This window comes from Bemisia tabaci, chromosome 6 (genome assembly GCF_918797505.1).
Source record: "Bemisia tabaci chromosome 6, PGI_BMITA_v3".
In the NCBI taxonomy this organism is placed as follows: domain Eukaryota; kingdom Metazoa; phylum Arthropoda; class Insecta; order Hemiptera; family Aleyrodidae; genus Bemisia; species Bemisia tabaci.
This window is the reverse complement of record NC_092798.1, coordinates 18,198,584-18,216,769: the sequence shown is the minus strand read 5'-3', so window position 1 is coordinate 18,216,769 and position 18,186 is coordinate 18,198,584. Positions and strand designations below refer to the sequence as shown.

The window sequence follows — 18,186 nt, the reverse complement described above, 5'->3', positions numbered from 1 at the left end:
GTTAAAGATAATTATACCTAATAAGAACAACTCGTCACCTTCCAGGCAAAGTATCACAAGCGCCATGCGACGTTTAAAAATTTCCGCCGCCATTTTATTTTTTTACAGAGAAATTGTTCGACGAAACTGTCCGAAAATTTCACTGAATTTTCTTTGTGCTGCCGATAAAATTTAGTGAAATTTCCAAACAGATTCAACCAACAATTTCTCAGTAAAGAAATAAAATGGCGGCGGAAATTTTTAAACGTCGCATGGCGCTTGTGATACTTTGCCTGGAAGGTGACGAACTGGCTTCAGGTTTCTTATGATCGTGGAGTTATAATTTCATAACATATGGTCCTATCCGAACCTTATTTAAGACGTGGAGGAGAATTTTTCTTTGACATTAAGTAGTTATCTCAAGGGATACTGTTATGTAAGTAGAAGGCTATTAACTAATCCAATTTATTTTGTTTTTGTCGAACCTCCTGTCTGCATGCAAATTCCATTCTCATGGCAAGCCACGAAAATCAAATCTGAGAGATTGTGTCGGAATCTTTGGATGGGAAATGGAGAGGAGGCAAAGAATGAGATGAAATAGGGTATTTAATTGTATATTTGAGGTAACGTACTTCCTTTTTACCAGTCTCTTTTTATCAATAATTAAAGACTCATATATTCTTTTTTCCAGCCTCAAAAAGGTAAACAGGCAACTAAAGGCGCTAAACTCATTGTATCTGAAAACTCACTGACTCTTGAGTTCTACAAAAGGATGATCCTTGGAGCAAATGCTGTGTTTCTTGTGGGCACATACTTTTTATCCAATCTGTTTAGTTTTTGGAGCATTGTAAGTATGCACTCATTTTTTGTAGTCATTACTGAATAGCCAATCAAGGACAGTTTTGCTATGTATTTTGCACATCTTCAATTTTTTTTGTTCGTCCTGTGCATCTATTCAATGGCATCCACTAAATTGTATTCAAATGCTCAAGTTGCATTATTTAAGTTTTTTGTACGTATTCCTTTTTTTTTCTTTCTTTAATGAACATTAATAGTTGACAAGAGTAACATTCACACTATCATACTTGTCGAAAACTAATGTAGACATACTGACAATGATGCAACTAAGTACCTACCTCCTTAGTTATTTGCATCAGTAGGTAACCACTACAAATTCAATTGCTTTTTGAAAACATGATTATAAGGTAATCATTGCAGTTTTCATTATATTATATTTTTGCAGATTGTAACTTTTTTTTATATGGTAATGGCCAAAGATAAAACAAGAGCTTTAATTTGAATCATTTGTTTCATGGCACTTCCTACTTTTAGAAGAAGAGGCAACTCAACTCTAGCTAGCTGACAGTTCCAGCCAATTTTTAGATTGATTGATGGAAAAAATTTTAACCTTCATGGAAAATAACATTGGAGAGTTTTTTTTTTTTTTTTTTTTTTTTTTTTTTTTTTTGCAATGAAATAACACAATAATTTTATATCAGGTACTTTTCAGAAACTTCAAAAACCAAGTCTCGAGAATTTTCCGAAACGAATAATTGGTAATAAGTTTCACATTCTTTCTGTACGCGTTAGAAATTATTTTTTGAAAGTCCTTACGATAGTGGACTATGGTATGATGCATTCTGAGTCACATCCCTAATTTGAGAGAAACACAACCTAAAGAGACCTCAATTTTAGGAATACAGAGAAGTTATCCAAGTAATTACATTTAAAAAGTGCTTTAAATTGCTATCTTGTGATACAGTGGCTGCAGAGGAAAATTATTAATCCTTTCACTATCTTTTCTTCTGTTTTCAGGTTTTGCTTCTACTTGCCAATGCTGCATATTTAGGTAGCTACAAATTCATGGAAAAAATGGCTCATCCAACTTATTCGGACTCAGGACAATTGATAGACAGTGGTGTTGATCTCAATATGGAAGGTGGTTTAGCTGAGTAAGTGTCTTGCAATCTGCAGTGTTTTTTTTTTTTTTTTTTAGTTTAAAGTTTCACTGTCATAGGTTCTCCAAAAAAAAATTTCATTTTTCTTTTTTCAAGGCAAAGCTGTATGTTTGCAAAATTTCATCTCCCTCTACTGTAAATTTAAGGTAGTTCTCAATTTTACATTTTGTGTAGATAATAGTCTAACGTTCTGGAAGGATGATAATCATTAACTTCCCCCCCCCCCCCCACCGGACATTAAGCCTCTTATTATTTTGAATTGCCCACTCATTTTCCTTTCCTCTGACTAAATTTTCATGTGTTCTTAATGATTTTTTCAGGCATGTGAAAGATTTGATCATCCTAACTGCTGGATGCCAAGGTCTGTCTGTGATTTCCAGGTATTTCTGGATGCTGTGGATTTTGGTAAGTCCTTGCTAGTGGCAAATTCTTAACATTATTAATTAATAGTTATTGAACTCAGTAATAAATAAAAATTATAAGTATTGTGGGTTTTTATCCCAAGCTAACTAAATTTAAATTTAGATTTTCATATTTTTTTTAAACTTTCAAATTAATATAACTACCAAGAACATACAGAAGAAAGGTCGTTTGGTAATTTATTGGCTCAGACTCAGCTCCTAGAGAGAAAAGATAGCCGTTCTATTTGTAAATGACCATACTTTACCTTTAAATCTTAGAGGATTTTGGATAAGGTTTACATAGAGAATAAGGGGAATGACCTAGGACGAGTTTGAAACTCAAAAAGTGATATATTTTCTCGTTTTAAAAATTTTAAGTGCAGAAAAAATACTAGTTTGTGGAATTATGACCAAAGAAAAAAGTTTTCAAAAATGTATATCTTACGTTGAGGCAAAAGAATGGAAAATACTTCGAACCTGCCTCTCTCAGGTTCAACTGAATGAAGTTGATGAGGGATGGTCTAGTTCTGCTTGACTCAGGTCAGCCACGCCAACAGACCCAATTCATCGAGTTTATCTTCTTTTGGAGTATTGTGATAACACTCTTTTAGATTGGGAAGCCAAGAAGTATTTCTTCCTCTCAAGTCCAAATTAATCTGTTTTGTTTACTTTTTAGGCTCCTGCAAGAGCTTTATGGATGTTGTGGACCAAATTCCTTGGACCATGGTTCTTCCAACAACCAAGTCCTGCCGAAGAAGAACAAGATCTGAAGAAGAAGAAAAAGCTCGAAAGGAAAATGAAAAGAATTCATTGATTTAAAGACTGATAGTATCAGATATCTATCAAATGTATTACAAGGTTTTTTTTTCTTTCTTATTTCTTTTTTTCATATGTCTGCAGAAGATCCTTTTTCCTGCCGCCAAACTCAAAGAATGGAATCTGATTAGTTTTTGTGGCTAAAAACTAACTATAATTTCTAAAGGTGATGGTTATTTCTCCTTTTTTTTATTTGTAACATCACTGTCAATTTGTTTGGATTTGTAATTACATTTAACTCCAAAGCCTCATTAATTAAGGCATCGACCATCCAAAATTTTCTAAAATCTTAAAATTCCATATTTCAGAGAAAAATGTGTGAGTTTGGTGATTTTACCAAGAATGGAAAAAATTCAAGAATACCTATATGAAGGTAAAAATCTATAAATGTCTTCCTCATTAAATGAGCATACCTTCATGAAAATCTAAAAAGCCCTCCCTCGCAATAATGTTCAGTGGACTCTCTAAGCAGCTAACCTCCTCTATCATGCAAATGTAGGTACTAGCCCCATCTGTTTCATTTTAAATGAGGCCGTATCCTGCTCATAGGAGATCTCAGCAGTTTCAAATTCTAACAGCTTCATTGGGTAAGGCTAAACTAATGTCAGCGAGAGAAAGCTATCACTTCACGCACCTTCCCTGATTAAACAAAGTTCTCTGAGAAAGTGATACAAGACGCTCAAAGGCAGGAGTGCTGGCTTCATGGATTTTTGTGCTGTTCATAAAGGAAGAATGCATAGGGCTTGAAGAATATTTTTGTCAATACCTATGTCTTTTGCCATACTTCTGGTCTTGATGATAATTTGATATGCCATTTCAAAATGCTCCTTGTGGTTAAATGTACCTTGTTTTTGTCTGCTTTTTGCACGTTTCTCTACTTACAATGCTTTAATGAATTCGAACGAGTTCCTTCAAGACGATGTGTCATACTGCTGATTGTGTCTTACCTTCTGTAAATTGATAACTGTAAATTGGTACTGAAAATCATCACCCCTCTGATGTAAGAGGGTACCTTAATTTCCGTATGAGCCGGAAAGCATTGAGTCATAAGGAGAACAGGGCTCATATGAAAATTGAGGTACGCCCTTACATCAGAGGGGCGATGTAATGGCACATTACACTCTCTCGTAATGTGTAATGCACTCTGTGAATAAAAAAAAAATTCCTGTTAAGTAAGGGTTAGGGAAGAAACAAAGTAGAACAATCGATGATAATCATATTATTTATTTAAAATATCTTTACTATGACTTTAATAAAACATAAAAAATTTCGATTTCATTTGATTTCAATTTTTGATGAAAAAAGAGTGCCTCTGACAGATGTTCCTTAACATGACTACATTGCTCTCCATCTTCCTACCACTGTTTTTGAAGATGAAAATACTCCATAACTCATATTTTTCTGTTGGATTTCTTGTTTTCGTTTTTGAAGAACTACTTCTGTTCCTTCTTTTTTCAATTATCTTCCTCGCAAATTTGCGTTTCAGTATTTAAGTTAACCCAAGGACTTGTGAGCCTTTAGCCATAGGAAGTACACATGATTGACTAGTGAGAAATCATGATATCATTTGTAAAGGACAATTGAATTGTTTGATCAAGTTCCTAATCATCAGTGCACTCAAAGCCAACTGGCTGGTCGAAAAACACTTTGTATTGTCATTTACGTACATCCGTAATTACTAAGTATTGATTTGTATAAACATTTATGCAAGAAAGTGGTAGGTGGTTCAGGAAAATGTTAGAAATTCTTTGTGAGACTACCAGTGGTGTATAAAACTGATTCTACACTTGCAAATTTTGAAAAATGCACCAGGTAGTTGTTTGATATATCCACCAGACAAGGTTCAATTTAAAAAAGAAGTCACTTGGTCTTTCCTCGAAATCTTACAAATAAAAATGATTCACAGAACAGGAAGTTAGGAAATCAACTCCTGCACGAGGTATAAACAAGTATTTTTAATACAGATCAGATGGGAGTTGGATGGTATCGATGAGCTCATTGGTATTTTTGCCATTCAAGCAATGCTAATTGTAAACCCCTATTACACTGTTTAGGAGGTGATTTTCAGACTGCTCGTCGCGCCATTCAATTTCCTTGTCAAATCTTGAAGAAAAAAACACATTACAAAGTGCTTCAATTTATGCCTTGTCTTAAAGTCCACTGATCGTGAATTTGAACTGATTGTGAGCAAAGTGATTAAAAAAAGTGTCACTGATTTCTGTAAGCGCATGCGCTGAGACAATCTGTTGTCTTGGCGTTAGCATGAATCATGTAATTGTATGAATATCACATTGTCAATGGTGGAGAAATTTTCTAACCCAAAATCTGGATTCACATGTTTTTACTTATCGTTTATGTACCTACCACTTGCTGCCAATGTTTTGGTTGTTAAGCATTCAGAATTGGTTTAATTGAAAAATACATGTATTGTTTTTTTATTGTTTTAAAAATATGTGATAATTATTTGAATACCCATCCTTTTAACTCTTACTTCAGTTGAAATTTTAAGGGTCAAGAATACTAGACCCCTTGGAGCCCCACTTGTAACTACTAAACAGCGAAAGCTGCTTTTCAGCGGTCAGGAGTCTGACTACCGACTATACTGTCCGGTGGCTGTCATAATATTATTTTACTCAGGGCAAGTCATTGCTTGCAGAAACTGTGGGTGGTTTTTAAAAAAAAATATTTAAAATACTCGCATTTGAGCCCCTTTTACACACATCCTCAATCCTCATACATGAGAAAATTTAAAATGCAAGGCACTCATTTCCGCCTTATCTTACCATCAGGAGTCAAATTCAATTTGTAAGGTTAGACTTTCATCATCAAATACAAGGGAAGCTTTCATTATTTGAAGGAAAAATTGACAACTCAGATAAAACAAAGTATTTGATAAAATTCTTTTACTTGAAATAATAAAGGCATACAAGAGATTTTTCAACATTCTAACATGAGATTTCCAACAAATGGTAGATAAGATATGTATACATTTGAATAAGTACAAAATAACACATAAAACAATATTATTGATGTTAAATATAACAGGTAACAGGTGCCAAGCCTCTAAAAGGAGAAATATTGCAATTAAGAGGTGTATCTCACGAAATTGTGAAGTTTTCCAAAGAACATTTTAACCTCCAGGGTTTCTTCACTATACATTTAGTGTAACATCCATCCATGTCTTCTTTTTTCTACTCACAAACTTTTTCATCCATATGTATGTAACTCTTTTTATTTGTAGAAGGGTCTGAATTATACAAAAAAAAATGTCAGATTTTCTAAAATCGAGGTGACAAGTTTTCTTAAATTTCTCAAAGATTTGTGACAAAGTCTTATGAACTCTTCGGTGTAGTTAAAGCAACTACCTTCACCTTTGCAAGGCAATCAAATTGCATGATTTCACAGCCATTTACTTAGAAAGGAGAACATTTTTTAGCTTCTCTTTTTGAAAACTCTTTAATCTTCCTCATGTGGCAGTCTTACTTCTACTGTTGCTAAAAAATGTTCACGATTTTCATGCGAACCACCTTCTCTTTTCAAAACTTTTTCTACAACCTTTCCATTTTGAAAAAATGTCGAAATGTTCCTGCACATCTGCCATAATTTTCCTACGTTTTAAGAACTTGTCACCTTAATATTACATGGTAAAGTTATTTTTTTTAAATTTTAAAAGGAGTCAACATTTAGGTCAGAGGTAAAATAAGTTTTCAAGTTACCAGCTGCTCTTTTTTGCTAGCTTGTGCAGGGGCAATCAGATGCGTTTTACTATTCCGTGAATCAGCAAAAGCACAAATCCTGGAGGGATAGAATTTTAGGAGTTATAGCTCTGGGTTCAATGGCTCAATCAAAAGTCAATACAAAATTCTAAACATTACATGAATGCAAACGTCCCAAAAATGATATCTCACGTTATCGTAGAGTCATCGTCTGTATTAAAACTATTATCAAACATTCACAATCTTTCAATGTCTAATAAAACATCTGGTATCCCATGAACTCTTTTCGAGGATTAAGATTATTTGGAGACAAGAACCGCCTCTACGTTGCACTGCTCCACGATTAGTGTCTTTGAGTAGCAATAATTATCGCAATGTATAAGTTACTTAAAAAACTTGATCCATAATGCGTAGCAGCACTAAAACTGAGTAACATGACATCATATTTGTGATGATTTACTGAAAATTTATATCGAAACCTACCATGACGGATGTCGTTATTGGGCTCAATGAGTAAGAGAGAGAGATTATAATGATATCTCTCTCTTACACATTGAATCGTGAGTTATATTCAATGAATCCTTGCAAATTCGATGTCACACTACTCAGTATTGATGCTGCTTCACATTATCAACCATTAATTTGTGCATTATGATACTTATTGCTTCTCAAAAACACAGGCCGTGTAGCAGCGCAACATATTGGTGGATCTCGTCCCTAAATCACTTGAAATCACCTGTAATGAATCAGGCATTCCATTTGGATCAAAATCCCTGTGAAACCCTACATACAAAAAGGGAAGCGATGGTTTTCATAAATGAGGGCTGCAATTCAACTTGAAAACACTACTTGTACTGCTGCTGGCCATAAACTGAAGGTACTTAAGTTAAAATTTTACCTTAAAGAAAACATTTTGAGGATATGACATTAGATTTCATAACTGGAGTGTGAGATTGATGGGGGTGGGTGCTTGATGAAGCAATAATACTGGACTCAAAATCCAAGCGTGGCATTTCACATTGCTCACATTTTGGCAATGCAGGGTAGTTTATGAAAGTGCACATATTGCATTGCCATCCAACCTCTTCCGAGTTGTGTGATTGAGCTGAAACATAAAAGAGCGAACAGATAACAAATTTAACTTACCTAGCTTTTTTTTAAAAATTTTTTTTGAAATTTAATTTAATTTTGTGTTGCCACATTTTTACTCATACATTTTTGATGGTTGGTATTTCGACGAAACATGTTAGTAAATAAGTTGTGCATTACTATTTCATATAACTTTTTTAGGGGCTGTCCTTAAAATAAGTAGCGCTCATGCATGTTAAGGCATTAATTTCCCTGCAAATGACAGAAGCATATGAACCTTTTTTTTTCAGGTATTATTCATTCAATTGACTAAAATTGCAATTCCTGAATGGAGATTCTTTCTCTATTCACTATTCAGAATGTGACTCAGGGCAATGAACCAAGAACCAGACAATACCAGACATAGTTTCCTTGTAAGGACAGCGCTGATATTTTAAACAATTTTAAGTTAAGTCTTTTTCAAAAAATTCCCTGGCTTTTCCCTGATTTCCCTGACCTAATAAAATTCCGTTTTCAAGGTTTTCTAGACCTGCAGACACCCTGTCCAGTTTTCAGAATTCCCGTCTACAGGCTTTAATTCATGGTTGGATTAAGAACATATTGTGTTACACAAATTATTGTAGGCTGCATATTAAAATCAGGAAAAGGGGATGAGAATCAAAACTGAGGAATGAATAGAAGAAAAGTGGACGTTAGGAAATAACTGAACAGTTAACTGAAAGAATTAGGAATACAATATGCATACCTGATACATTTTGGTTTCTCCAAACTAGAGATGAATCTGATTCATGATAGATTTCCTTGTAATAATCTTCGTTTGTCTCTCCTAGAGGAACTGAAAGTCGAAAATAAACTTGAAACATTTCATTATAGACAGCAAGTTGGGAACATTGAAAAAAAAAATGAGAAAAATGAGCAAAATCAAGAGAAAAAAGAGTGGAGAAAATGTTTTAATTTGAAAAATAGACGCTAATAGTGGTAACATAGGGATTCTCTGCTATATTGAATCATATCTGAATGATAACAATGACATAATATCTGTCAGTACATCTAATGGGAATAGGTTGGTACATATCCCTTTTCTATGACATAAAACTAATAGCGTCTACACTGCTCAAGAGGCACTTTCAAAACTTATATTTTGGCGTCATGATTATGTGTTTCTCACGAAAAATGAGATCTTGGTGAAAGCAACTTAAAGGCGCGTTTACTTTTACTTCTTTTCATCAGATAAAATTTATTGATACACATGAGGAAAAAAGACTTTAGGTCTTTGATGTATAAAATAAAAAAATAAAACATTTGAGAGGAAACTAATTCTCTTATTTTTATCCAACCTTCTCATGCTTAAGAATTAGACTGCAACTAAAATTACCTTGTTCATTAGATGCTAAATCTACTTGAGAAGTCCACTTTGCACATTCGCCCCTGAGAAAAATTATATCTTCTTTCACCTGGACCAGCTGGAACAAATGAGAATTGTGTAAGGAACAGTAAAATATTGGGAAAATTTTCAATAAACTTAACAGAGAAACAACTCTCTCTTTTTTCTAATAAACTTAACTCTAGACTTATTAGCTGTTTCCCGTTCTGGAATGAAACCTAATAATTGATATTGGCTATAATATAACTATTAAAATCTATTTCAATCACGACTATGATACTTCACAGAAATTGGAATTGAATAGAAAGAGCACAGAAAACAATTTTCTTACCTTCTTTGGGATGGACTGCCTTAAAAACAGGTACTTTTTCAGTCTATTTATCTCTTCTTCAAGATTTTGCAATCGCTCCACATCTGATTCTAAAACTTCTTCCAACATCTGTTTCCGTTTAATTTGTTCACTGATGACAACTGAAAATGCAATTCGTTTTAAATTAAACGAAATACCACCTTTGTGGATACTGGACTAACAAATAAATTATATTATTTTTCTTCCATTTGTTCGCACTTTATGTCAAAAAGAATTACTTTAGAAAAACTTTAAACATCTATTCCAATAAAAAATGTCCTAATAGTTCGACAGAATGATATTGAACGCTCTCCAAAAGAGTGCTCACTGAAAGGTTACCGCCTGTTACTTCATCTTGATTGCCTGCAGATGTTTCAGAGAAGTGAGATGAGTTTTTTATCATTGACAGCATAATTTCAAACGGGTTTTCCAATGTTTTCTACTTTCAGTCTAAGTTAAAAATAATGATTCACATCTTTCACTCAGAAAATTTGTGATACTATATTACAAAAAGGTATAGTAATTTTATAACACTATATTCTGCACCGCAAAAACAGGCAGATGAGGGGATGTCAGAAGCTGAATTAAGGTATTGTTTATAGGTTGAAAAGGAGGTACATTCGCTCCTCAGGCTCGGTAAAGCTATGCAACCTTGAAACAACAGACTAGGCCATTCACCTAGCGTTCCTCAACTATTTTCATGGTGTAGACTACAAAATATTTATTTCGGAATGATATTCATTCTATTTCTCAACAGCTTCAGAAAAAATTTAAAAAAAGAGAGGGAAAAAAATTCAAACTTACGTTGTGTTGATGGATTGGCATTTTCATTTGACAAAGATAAGGATTTTAAACGAGAAGCTACTTGTGATGTTGGTCCTGCTGGTCTAAAATTTATTTCCAATTGAGACTCATAGCCAAGTTTGGGGTCATTTGAAAACGTTGAATATGTAATACTAGAGCCGTGCATGACAATATCGATAGGTGATTGTGGCTCAGAGCTGGGTGGTCTTAATATGAAGTTAACAGAGGTAAAAGGGCGAAGAGCTTTGTTAGGATGTAAGTGATGGCCAGGAGTAACTGGTTCCATTGTTAAAGCAGTCTTTTGGATATTAGGAGCTGATCGTTCAGTAGTAATGTCTACAGACACAGGAATGTAAGAATGATAGTTCGCTATTTCTGAATGTTGATCCACCGCTGGAGGGGGTCCAGGGTAAGACACAGCCTTTATACACGTTCGCTCCCTATTCATATTATCGCAAGAATCACTTTTGGTGTGAGAGAAAGTGTCACAAGACTGAGGCACGAATCTTTTCATATTATCAATGTTTTCAAAACTATTCCTGAATTGAGAGCATTTGATGATATTTTCATTTGTCTGGTTTATTTTATGATTGCTATCTGTTAAGTTTTCCTCTGACTTGGAGGCAATTTCTGATTTCCGTAGACGGCAAATTTGCCTCCTCTGCTCCATACTCATTTTTGAGCCATCCAAAGACTGCCGACCATAATTCTGTCGCTTAAAGAGTTCTTTGCTACCATTATCCGACGTCATTTTGTGAAGAACTTCAGAAACCGCATACAGATGTGAAAAACAATTCCTGATTTCTTGCCAGCCAGCTCACATAACTTCTAAACAGCATGCGTTGGTATAGTCATTCTTTTCTGGAAAAAGGAAAAAATAAAAGAACAAAATTAGACAGCTTGTACTTTCTACTTGAAAACATATCTGTAGAATTTATAAAAAATCAAGGGAAGAAGCTGAGTTTAATCCTGACGCCAAAAGTGTAAGGAGCAACGATTGTCCTAATATTTGTCATGCATATTACTGTTAGAGCTCGCGCATCATATGTTGAGACAAACATCAATCTCCGCTCCGATTAGCTCTGAATTCGCACCACTTAACAGGTTAATACATGCAGTCAGCTGGCACCACTGGTGAATAAACAATACTTTTGATGTTTGTCTCTCAACATAAGTGTGATGCGCAAGCTCTAACAGTAATATCATGACAAATATTAGGACAACCTTTGTTTGCTCCTCACACTTTGGGTGTCAGGATTAAACTCAGCTTCTTCCCTAGATTTTTTAAAAATTCTACAGATATGCTTTCAAGAAATTGAGACATCCATATGTTCCGAACATGGAACTCGGCAAAAATATCAACAAACCTCAGACTACTCTGAACTGACTGAATAATCCAACATGAAAAAAGTTCGGTTCTTGAAGTAACCAACTTATGAAACTGAGAAATCAGTGGCAAAGAATGACATCTTCACTTCTGAAGTTTTCTCATGAATGTAAACAATGTAATTGAATGAGGGTGCATTTACATTGCCCATGACTCGGTGAAAAAGATTGTTTCATCATCTAACAGTCCCTGAATCTAGGTTGATAAGTCACTGATTCAATTTGGTGACCGAGAAACAGAAAGGAATTGCCTGTAAAAATCTGCATGATGTTTTATCTGCACCTAGTACCAGGCATGTGCTATTCCCATGATAAATGGAATGTTACTGGCCCGAAGAGGGTGGATACATTTGGATTGAAATGTACAATGACAAGAAGGGACCAATACTTATGGTGAGGTTAAAAGATGATAAAAGGATGATAATCTGCCTGAACGATCATTAATTTGATGACTGGATTCACGGATGGACAAAACCAAGAATAAGAGGTGGGATACTGAGATAAATTAGGGAGAAGGTTAACTGGAGAGCACATACCACTGAAGTTGCTTTCTGTCAGGAAAAAACACACTTCACAAACACAATCATGAATTCGGTTATGATTTTTTAGTAGATGCAGATTGTGTAGCAAATGAAAGTGATTGAAAATGATGAGATAATACTGTCATTAACAGTGCACAGCTGAGCCAGACACTTTCACTTATTTTATTATATTTACGAATAAAATTGATTCTGTAATTTTCCGAAGTTTATTACGAAATACACTTTTTATCTGACAGCCACACGAGAAACACCAACCACCGGCCAAGTTTGATGTCAAGTAATCGTTGATTGGATTCCCGCGTTTTTTTCGATTTTCAACCGCGAAATTTAAATTTGCGGGCTTTTTTCCAGGGAGCGACAGCGACAGCGCACCGCGCCTCCCTGACGGAACCCACTAAATTATTCACTTCTATTCGAGTTAATTCTGCACCAATTGAATTCAGCGCAACGTCAGACAGAAACTTCAGGCGACTTACGAGCTCTCAATCAGAAGCAATCTGTTAATTCTGTTAAAATCTGTTGAATCTAGGGTGCCCAAGACTTTTTTTATACGCCAATTCCCAAGTCGAGTCTGATTGACCCGTGCTTAAATGCATTTATTTTGATAGTTATGGGAATATAATCTACGTTGTTTCCATGTTTCAGAGGGTAATTTGAAATTTTCATCTTATTGGTGATATTCTAGCGCTTTCTTAACCCCCCCCCCCCCCTCCTTTGCACCATATATAACTCTCCCGCCGCTGAAAAGATAGTCGGGTCAGTCTGTCCCGGCGACAGATTTCCAGGGATTATGATCGTCCCAAATAAAAATCCCCCATTACGACATAACTCGCAAAAATACAAATTTTTAGCCATGCGCCCTTTAAGCCACTTAAGGGTGACCTTTAAACTTTTTTTTCTCTTCTTCTTCTTCAAAACAATTCTTGATTTGGATACGTCTTAGCAGATTTTGAGCAAACTAACCTTCAAATTTCTCTGATTTCAAAAATGAGACACCTTAACGCCCTTTAATGACGGCGCAGAGATGCAACTATTCGTGCTTACTGCATATCCGTATATTGCATCTGCATTTAAAGCGGCGGGATAGTAGCGCGAAGCGTAAGCGTGAACTCACGATGACGGCGTAGAGATACAACTATTCGTGCTTGATGGATGTCCGTGTTGCATCTGCAAGATTGAAGGCGCGATGGCGCGAGGCGTGAACTCTCAATGCTCCACTTCACAATGCTGTTCATGAGGTGTCGCTCAGATTCGGTAGAAGAGTTGAAAAACGAGGCCCGAATACGTCCATCCTATCTTCGACTGAATTAACACTCGTTCCTTTTCTTTTCATTTCAATTTGATGTCTGATTTCTATTTTAAGATATTTTTGTAGGTAGACCTTTATCTAAAACCTTATGCCAATCCCATACAACCGGCGGGGCACGTGCTTTTAGCCAGCCTCGAGTCAATTTGGCCCGACTTGGGCATCTAAGGTTTAATCTATCAAATCTATTCTGATACTTTTTTCTCTAATTGCAAGATTTCTGCATCGTCCAGTTACAGAATTTCCTATTTCAATTTTTTAATATTTCTGATTAATATACATAAGTTAGCTTGAGCGCTCACGCAGGTCTCAATATTTAACTTTTTGAGGTTGCTATGCTCGAACCATCAAAACCATCAAATTAGGTTTCAGTAACTTCCGTCGCGCAAATCATGTTCATGAAATTTTAGTGAAGAGACATATATCAGAATGCCTAAATTTTTACTTCGTCTACTGGTCAACTGCCTGCCGCACATGCAAAAATAACTCTCACGAGAAAATACCGACGATTTTTTTCGAATCATCATTCTTTTAAATTTTCATTGTAACATTTCCGCCTGAACATGACTAAGTTTTGAGTCGAAACGTCTCGGTTTTTTTAATTTTGTATTTTAGCCTTGTTTCCCGGTTTTCCCCTTTGTTTTTCTACCGATAAGAATCATGTCGATACAATTTTTTGACATCATCAAAGGAACTTCTTTTCATTAATTTTCGTCTCCTCGTCTTTTATCCTGAATTGGAAATTGGCATTCTTACCAAATTACAGTTACTAACCGCGGGGAAAAGGCTTTTCCGGTATTCTTGGCATTGTGTTGCAAACCCGGTAGGAATCAAGAAACAACAAAGCAGGATTTTTAACGGTAAAAGTCAATCACGACTAAAATCTAAATGGATGAATCGTCTTCGTAAACTGCCTCCATCATTGATGCCATCGTCGAGACATGTGTAATGCCGTTAGGTGCTAGGAAATCTCTAATTCCACGAAAATTTTAAATCGCCATCGAAAATAACTTAATTCCAAGTTCCAACCAAAACCAAACCAAAAAAAACCATCAAGTGAACGTGCCGGAGGGGGAGGGGTGCATAAGACGCGTTTACTCGTGTTGGACACTTTTTTTGCGAAAGCCCTGTCCTAGCAAAAGTTCACGGAACTTTGCGCGAAAGTTAAGTTCCGTAAACCTAGCTTTATGTGGACATTTATGAGTATTGAACGAAAACATAATGAAAGAACAAACATAATAATGTGGTCTAATAATTTTAACTTCACCCGCCGCGCCGCGCGGACCGCATTGTATTTGGCGCAAAGCGTGAAGTATTCCTACAGGCTTGTAGGCGCTATGCGTTTCACACCGATGATCGCTGCTGACCGCACTGTGTTTGACGCAATGCATGAAGTATTCCTACAGGCTTGTAGGCGCTATGCGTTTCACATCGACCGCTGCTGACCGCACTGTGTTTGACGCAATGCATGAAGTATTCATGCAGTCTTGTAGGCGCTAATATGTATTACATGCCGACCGCCGCGTCAAGGGCTTCTCCTTTTCATCTCAAGTCCTCTTCATTATTGCTCTCTACGCCACACGCCTTTCCAGGTCAAATTGCGTGTTTGCTTTCTCTCTTAACTTGACTAATCAAAGGTGCTGTCTTTTGAATCACCGAAAGACGACAAAATCGGAAATTACTATACTCTCAGGAAATGAGAGATTTTGTCATACCTTTTCTCGTTAGCAATTTTTTTCCGAATCCGATTCTTTTTAATACTTACATTTAAAAAAATTTCAATATTTGCCGCCCCCCCCCCCTAAATTTGCCGCCATGGGCCGCGGTCCACGTGGCCACCTCCTAAATCCGGCCCTGCTTGTTGGTTTCCGTTGGTTAGTCCATTACTTCCATCCTTCCATCCTTTGTCCATTGCAACCACCCGCTTTCACCAATGGGTCCCACCATGTCCTTTTTATCTTCATTGTCTATAGCTTTATCTATCAATTTCAATAATCGGCCCGCTGGGAGTAGTTCTGATTGAATGTGCCTGCTGCCTGGCCCCAAAACATATTTTGCCGTAATGGAAATGTTAAATGTGTGAGAAATTTGCGATTTGGCTGTTGATTCTTATGTAAAAGTTCGCGAGAAACACGATGGTGCCACTGGTTTTCTCTGAAATCAACTCCCAAGCTCAAAAAAAGCTCTCAACTTGAGGCCGAAACGGAGGGTATATCCCACCCTACCCTGAGAGTCCATGTCTACATCAAGACAAACTCTCCATGCAAAGATAGGGAGCAAATACATTGACAGGGCTGCCACTTTATTTGGGGACTCCACAACTGAAAACACGGCAACCCTGCTAATGTATTTGCTCCCTATCTTTGCATGGAGAGTTTGTCTTGATGTAGACGTGGACTCTCAGGGTAGGGTTGGATATCCCCTCCATTTTGGCCTCAAGTTGAGAGCTTTTTTTGAGCTTGGGAGTTGATATCAGAGAAAACCAGTGGCACCATCGTGATTCTCGCAAACTTTTAAATAAGAATCAATGGTCAAATCGTAAATTCCTCACACATGCAACATCTCCATTGTTATTGTAGAGAACATCTAGAAGCTTCTCAGCGAAATTGTTCACCTGACATCATCAGTGAGTCGGATATGTCCTCGGTGAGGTATGATAGACGACTTTATGCCCATGAATTCTACGACCTTCGTCCGGCTTTGGGAAAAGAGGACGGAGTGAGCTCAATCAGTACGGATGCACCGACTGCTCTCAAGCTGAATGCCACAGACAACAACTAATATCGTCTATTTCTAAACATCACAATCAGACATGCTTTCAAATAAGTATCGCTTTGGGAAAGTATGCCTGCTCTTTGTTTTTCACGAGTATCTTATAAATTTTAAACCTGGCAAACGCCATTTGATGTCGCAGAGATTAGAAGACAATTTTTTATTCAATCGGCAGTGGCCTAAGAGTAATAATTCCGGCCATAAAAATCGGACTAAAATCTCGAGAAACACTCTGAAAAACAAATTCCAAGGAAAGAAAGGCGTGGCCAAAGTACAAAACCACGTATCCTCTTTGCAACGTTTCACAATTTTCGGTGCTATTTTAGTTTTTTCAAAAATAAAAAAGCCAACTTTATCGCTTGAAATGTAACCGAATATTCTGCTGATGGAAAAGAATATTCAAGGAAATTTTCAAGAAATTCCATCGGCTAGTTTTCAAAGAAAAAATGAAGTATGACTGGAAGTCTTCGAAGTCGCAAACGGAGGTGCGCGATTCCGCACTTTAGCCATCGATATGGGGTCTTTACAACAAGAAACAGCATGCACAATGTTAAGTACACATAATCGGGCTTAATAGGCAGGTTTTCAATTCCTACTCTTGGTATGTGATGAAATAGGTAAAAGAGATGGAAACTTAAATTATCTGGTGCAGCAAAAGAACCGATTTGGAGTTAGATAAGTCGATCCTCTGTCTTTGATATAAATAACGATTTCTCATACTCTCAGGGACATTAATTGGATCAAAATTGCAAACTGTAATTTTCAATATTAATTGTGCTATAAAATTTTATCGCAAACCGTTTGCGTCTCTAAAGCTGAGGACAGCGCCTACAAACTGTAATGGCGGGTTCCTCGAATTCTTCGTTTTTTGTCTTCAAACTTTGAATTGCTCCTAAAGAGGCAATTGGAATTTTTGGATTTCTTAATGTCAAATGATGCTTAATGATGAATATTTCTAATCTGTAGAAGGATTTTTTCAACCGTAAAAGTCTCTTACTAGACTCTAGCGCATATCGATGGCTATATGAAGTAAAAAATGAGTATCTCGAATTGCATCGTCGAAAGCTGCTAAAGCTGATTCTTATCAAATCCTGCTACAGGGAGTAAACCTGGTCTCAACGGAACAGTGGTTGTTCTAACTCAAATAACTGAAAAACTTTAGAGGGACTCAGGAAAATGGATCAGGAATGACATCAGTGAACTTGAGCTGGCTTACCTAAAAGTATTGAACTCATTCTCCGCTTGACGCAGATTCTGAAAATGACCTCCATTTTTTCAAGCAGTTTGCTTTGCCTCGGTAAAATTAAAATCGTCTCCAAAGAAAGACTTCATTGGAAAAATGAAATTTTTGGAATATTGGAGCATGGTGAAAAAAAAAAATAATCATAATTTTCAGATCCAACAAGCATGAGCACACAAAAAACATCCCCGGTATGCCTAAGAATTGCCAAAGATTTTTTTGAAAATTAGGTTTTTTCAGTCACGTGACGTAATCCGTCCACATGTCATGTATAATAGACTGATTCAGTGACTACACGTCATTCGATGTAATATCGAACTCTTGGTTCAAACCAATGCAAACTAACATGACCTCATGTGCGAATTCTTCATAAGTTACTTAATTGTGCTAATATATTAAAATTTAGTCATTGACGGTCATAAGTCCATTAAAAACTCATTAAAT

General features: G+C 36.2%; 2 protein-coding genes across 5 annotated transcripts in view; one reads left to right on the top strand and one right to left on the bottom strand.

Annotated features, from left to right (window-relative positions):
- LOC109042688 (transmembrane protein 208) overlaps positions 1 to 5,604 on the top strand; it is a 231,810-nt gene extending 226,206 nt beyond the window's left edge. For both annotated transcript variants that reach the window (XM_072301983.1, XM_019059576.2), the window contains 4 exons: positions 671 to 826; positions 1,795 to 1,931; positions 2,258 to 2,342; positions 3,015 to 5,604. In XM_072301983.1, coding sequence (XP_072158084.1) covers positions 671 to 826; positions 1,795 to 1,931; positions 2,258 to 2,342; positions 3,015 to 3,152 — 516 coding nt within the window. In that variant the 3' untranslated portion in view covers positions 3,153 to 5,604. The remainder of the gene's footprint in view (positions 1 to 670; positions 827 to 1,794; positions 1,932 to 2,257; positions 2,343 to 3,014) is intronic.
- A 436-nt stretch (positions 5,605 to 6,040) lies between these two features.
- LOC109042671 (uncharacterized) lies at positions 6,041 to 12,669 on the bottom strand. 3 transcript variants are annotated; one of them, XM_019059559.2, is made up of 6 exons: positions 12,419 to 12,669; positions 10,497 to 11,357; positions 9,675 to 9,814; positions 9,335 to 9,422; positions 8,705 to 8,794; positions 6,041 to 7,975 (listed from the first exon to the last, which is right to left on the bottom strand). In XM_019059559.2, exons 2-6 carry the CDS (start codon positions 11,245 to 11,247, stop codon positions 7,770 to 7,772), a joined length of 1,275 nt encoding a protein of 424 aa, XP_018915104.2. In that variant the 5' UTR covers positions 11,248 to 11,357; positions 12,419 to 12,669; the 3' UTR covers positions 6,041 to 7,769. The 3 variants fall into 3 exon arrangements, with proteins under 3 accessions (XP_018915104.2, XP_072158083.1, XP_018915110.2); XM_072301982.1 differs by having other exon boundaries at positions 10,497 to 11,352; positions 12,419 to 12,668; XM_019059565.2 differs by lacking the exon at positions 12,419 to 12,669 and adding an exon at positions 12,271 to 12,404.
- Between the last annotated feature and the right edge of the window lie 5,517 nt (positions 12,670 to 18,186).

Bases quoted from the DNA above. Each gene is read 5' to 3' on its own strand.
- LOC109042671 (XM_019059559.2), bottom strand. From the start codon at position 11,247: ATGACGTCGGATAATGGTAGCAAAGAACTCTTTAAGCGACAGAATTAT. The intron at 9,423-9,674 runs GTAAGAAAATTG...CATTTGTTCCAG, and splicing joins GGCAGTCCATCCCAAAGAAG to CTGGTCCAGGTGAAAGAAGA. The intron at 8,795-9,334 runs GTAATTTTAGTT...TTCGACTTTCAG, and splicing joins TTTAGCATCTAATGAACAAG to TTCCTCTAGGAGAGACAAAC.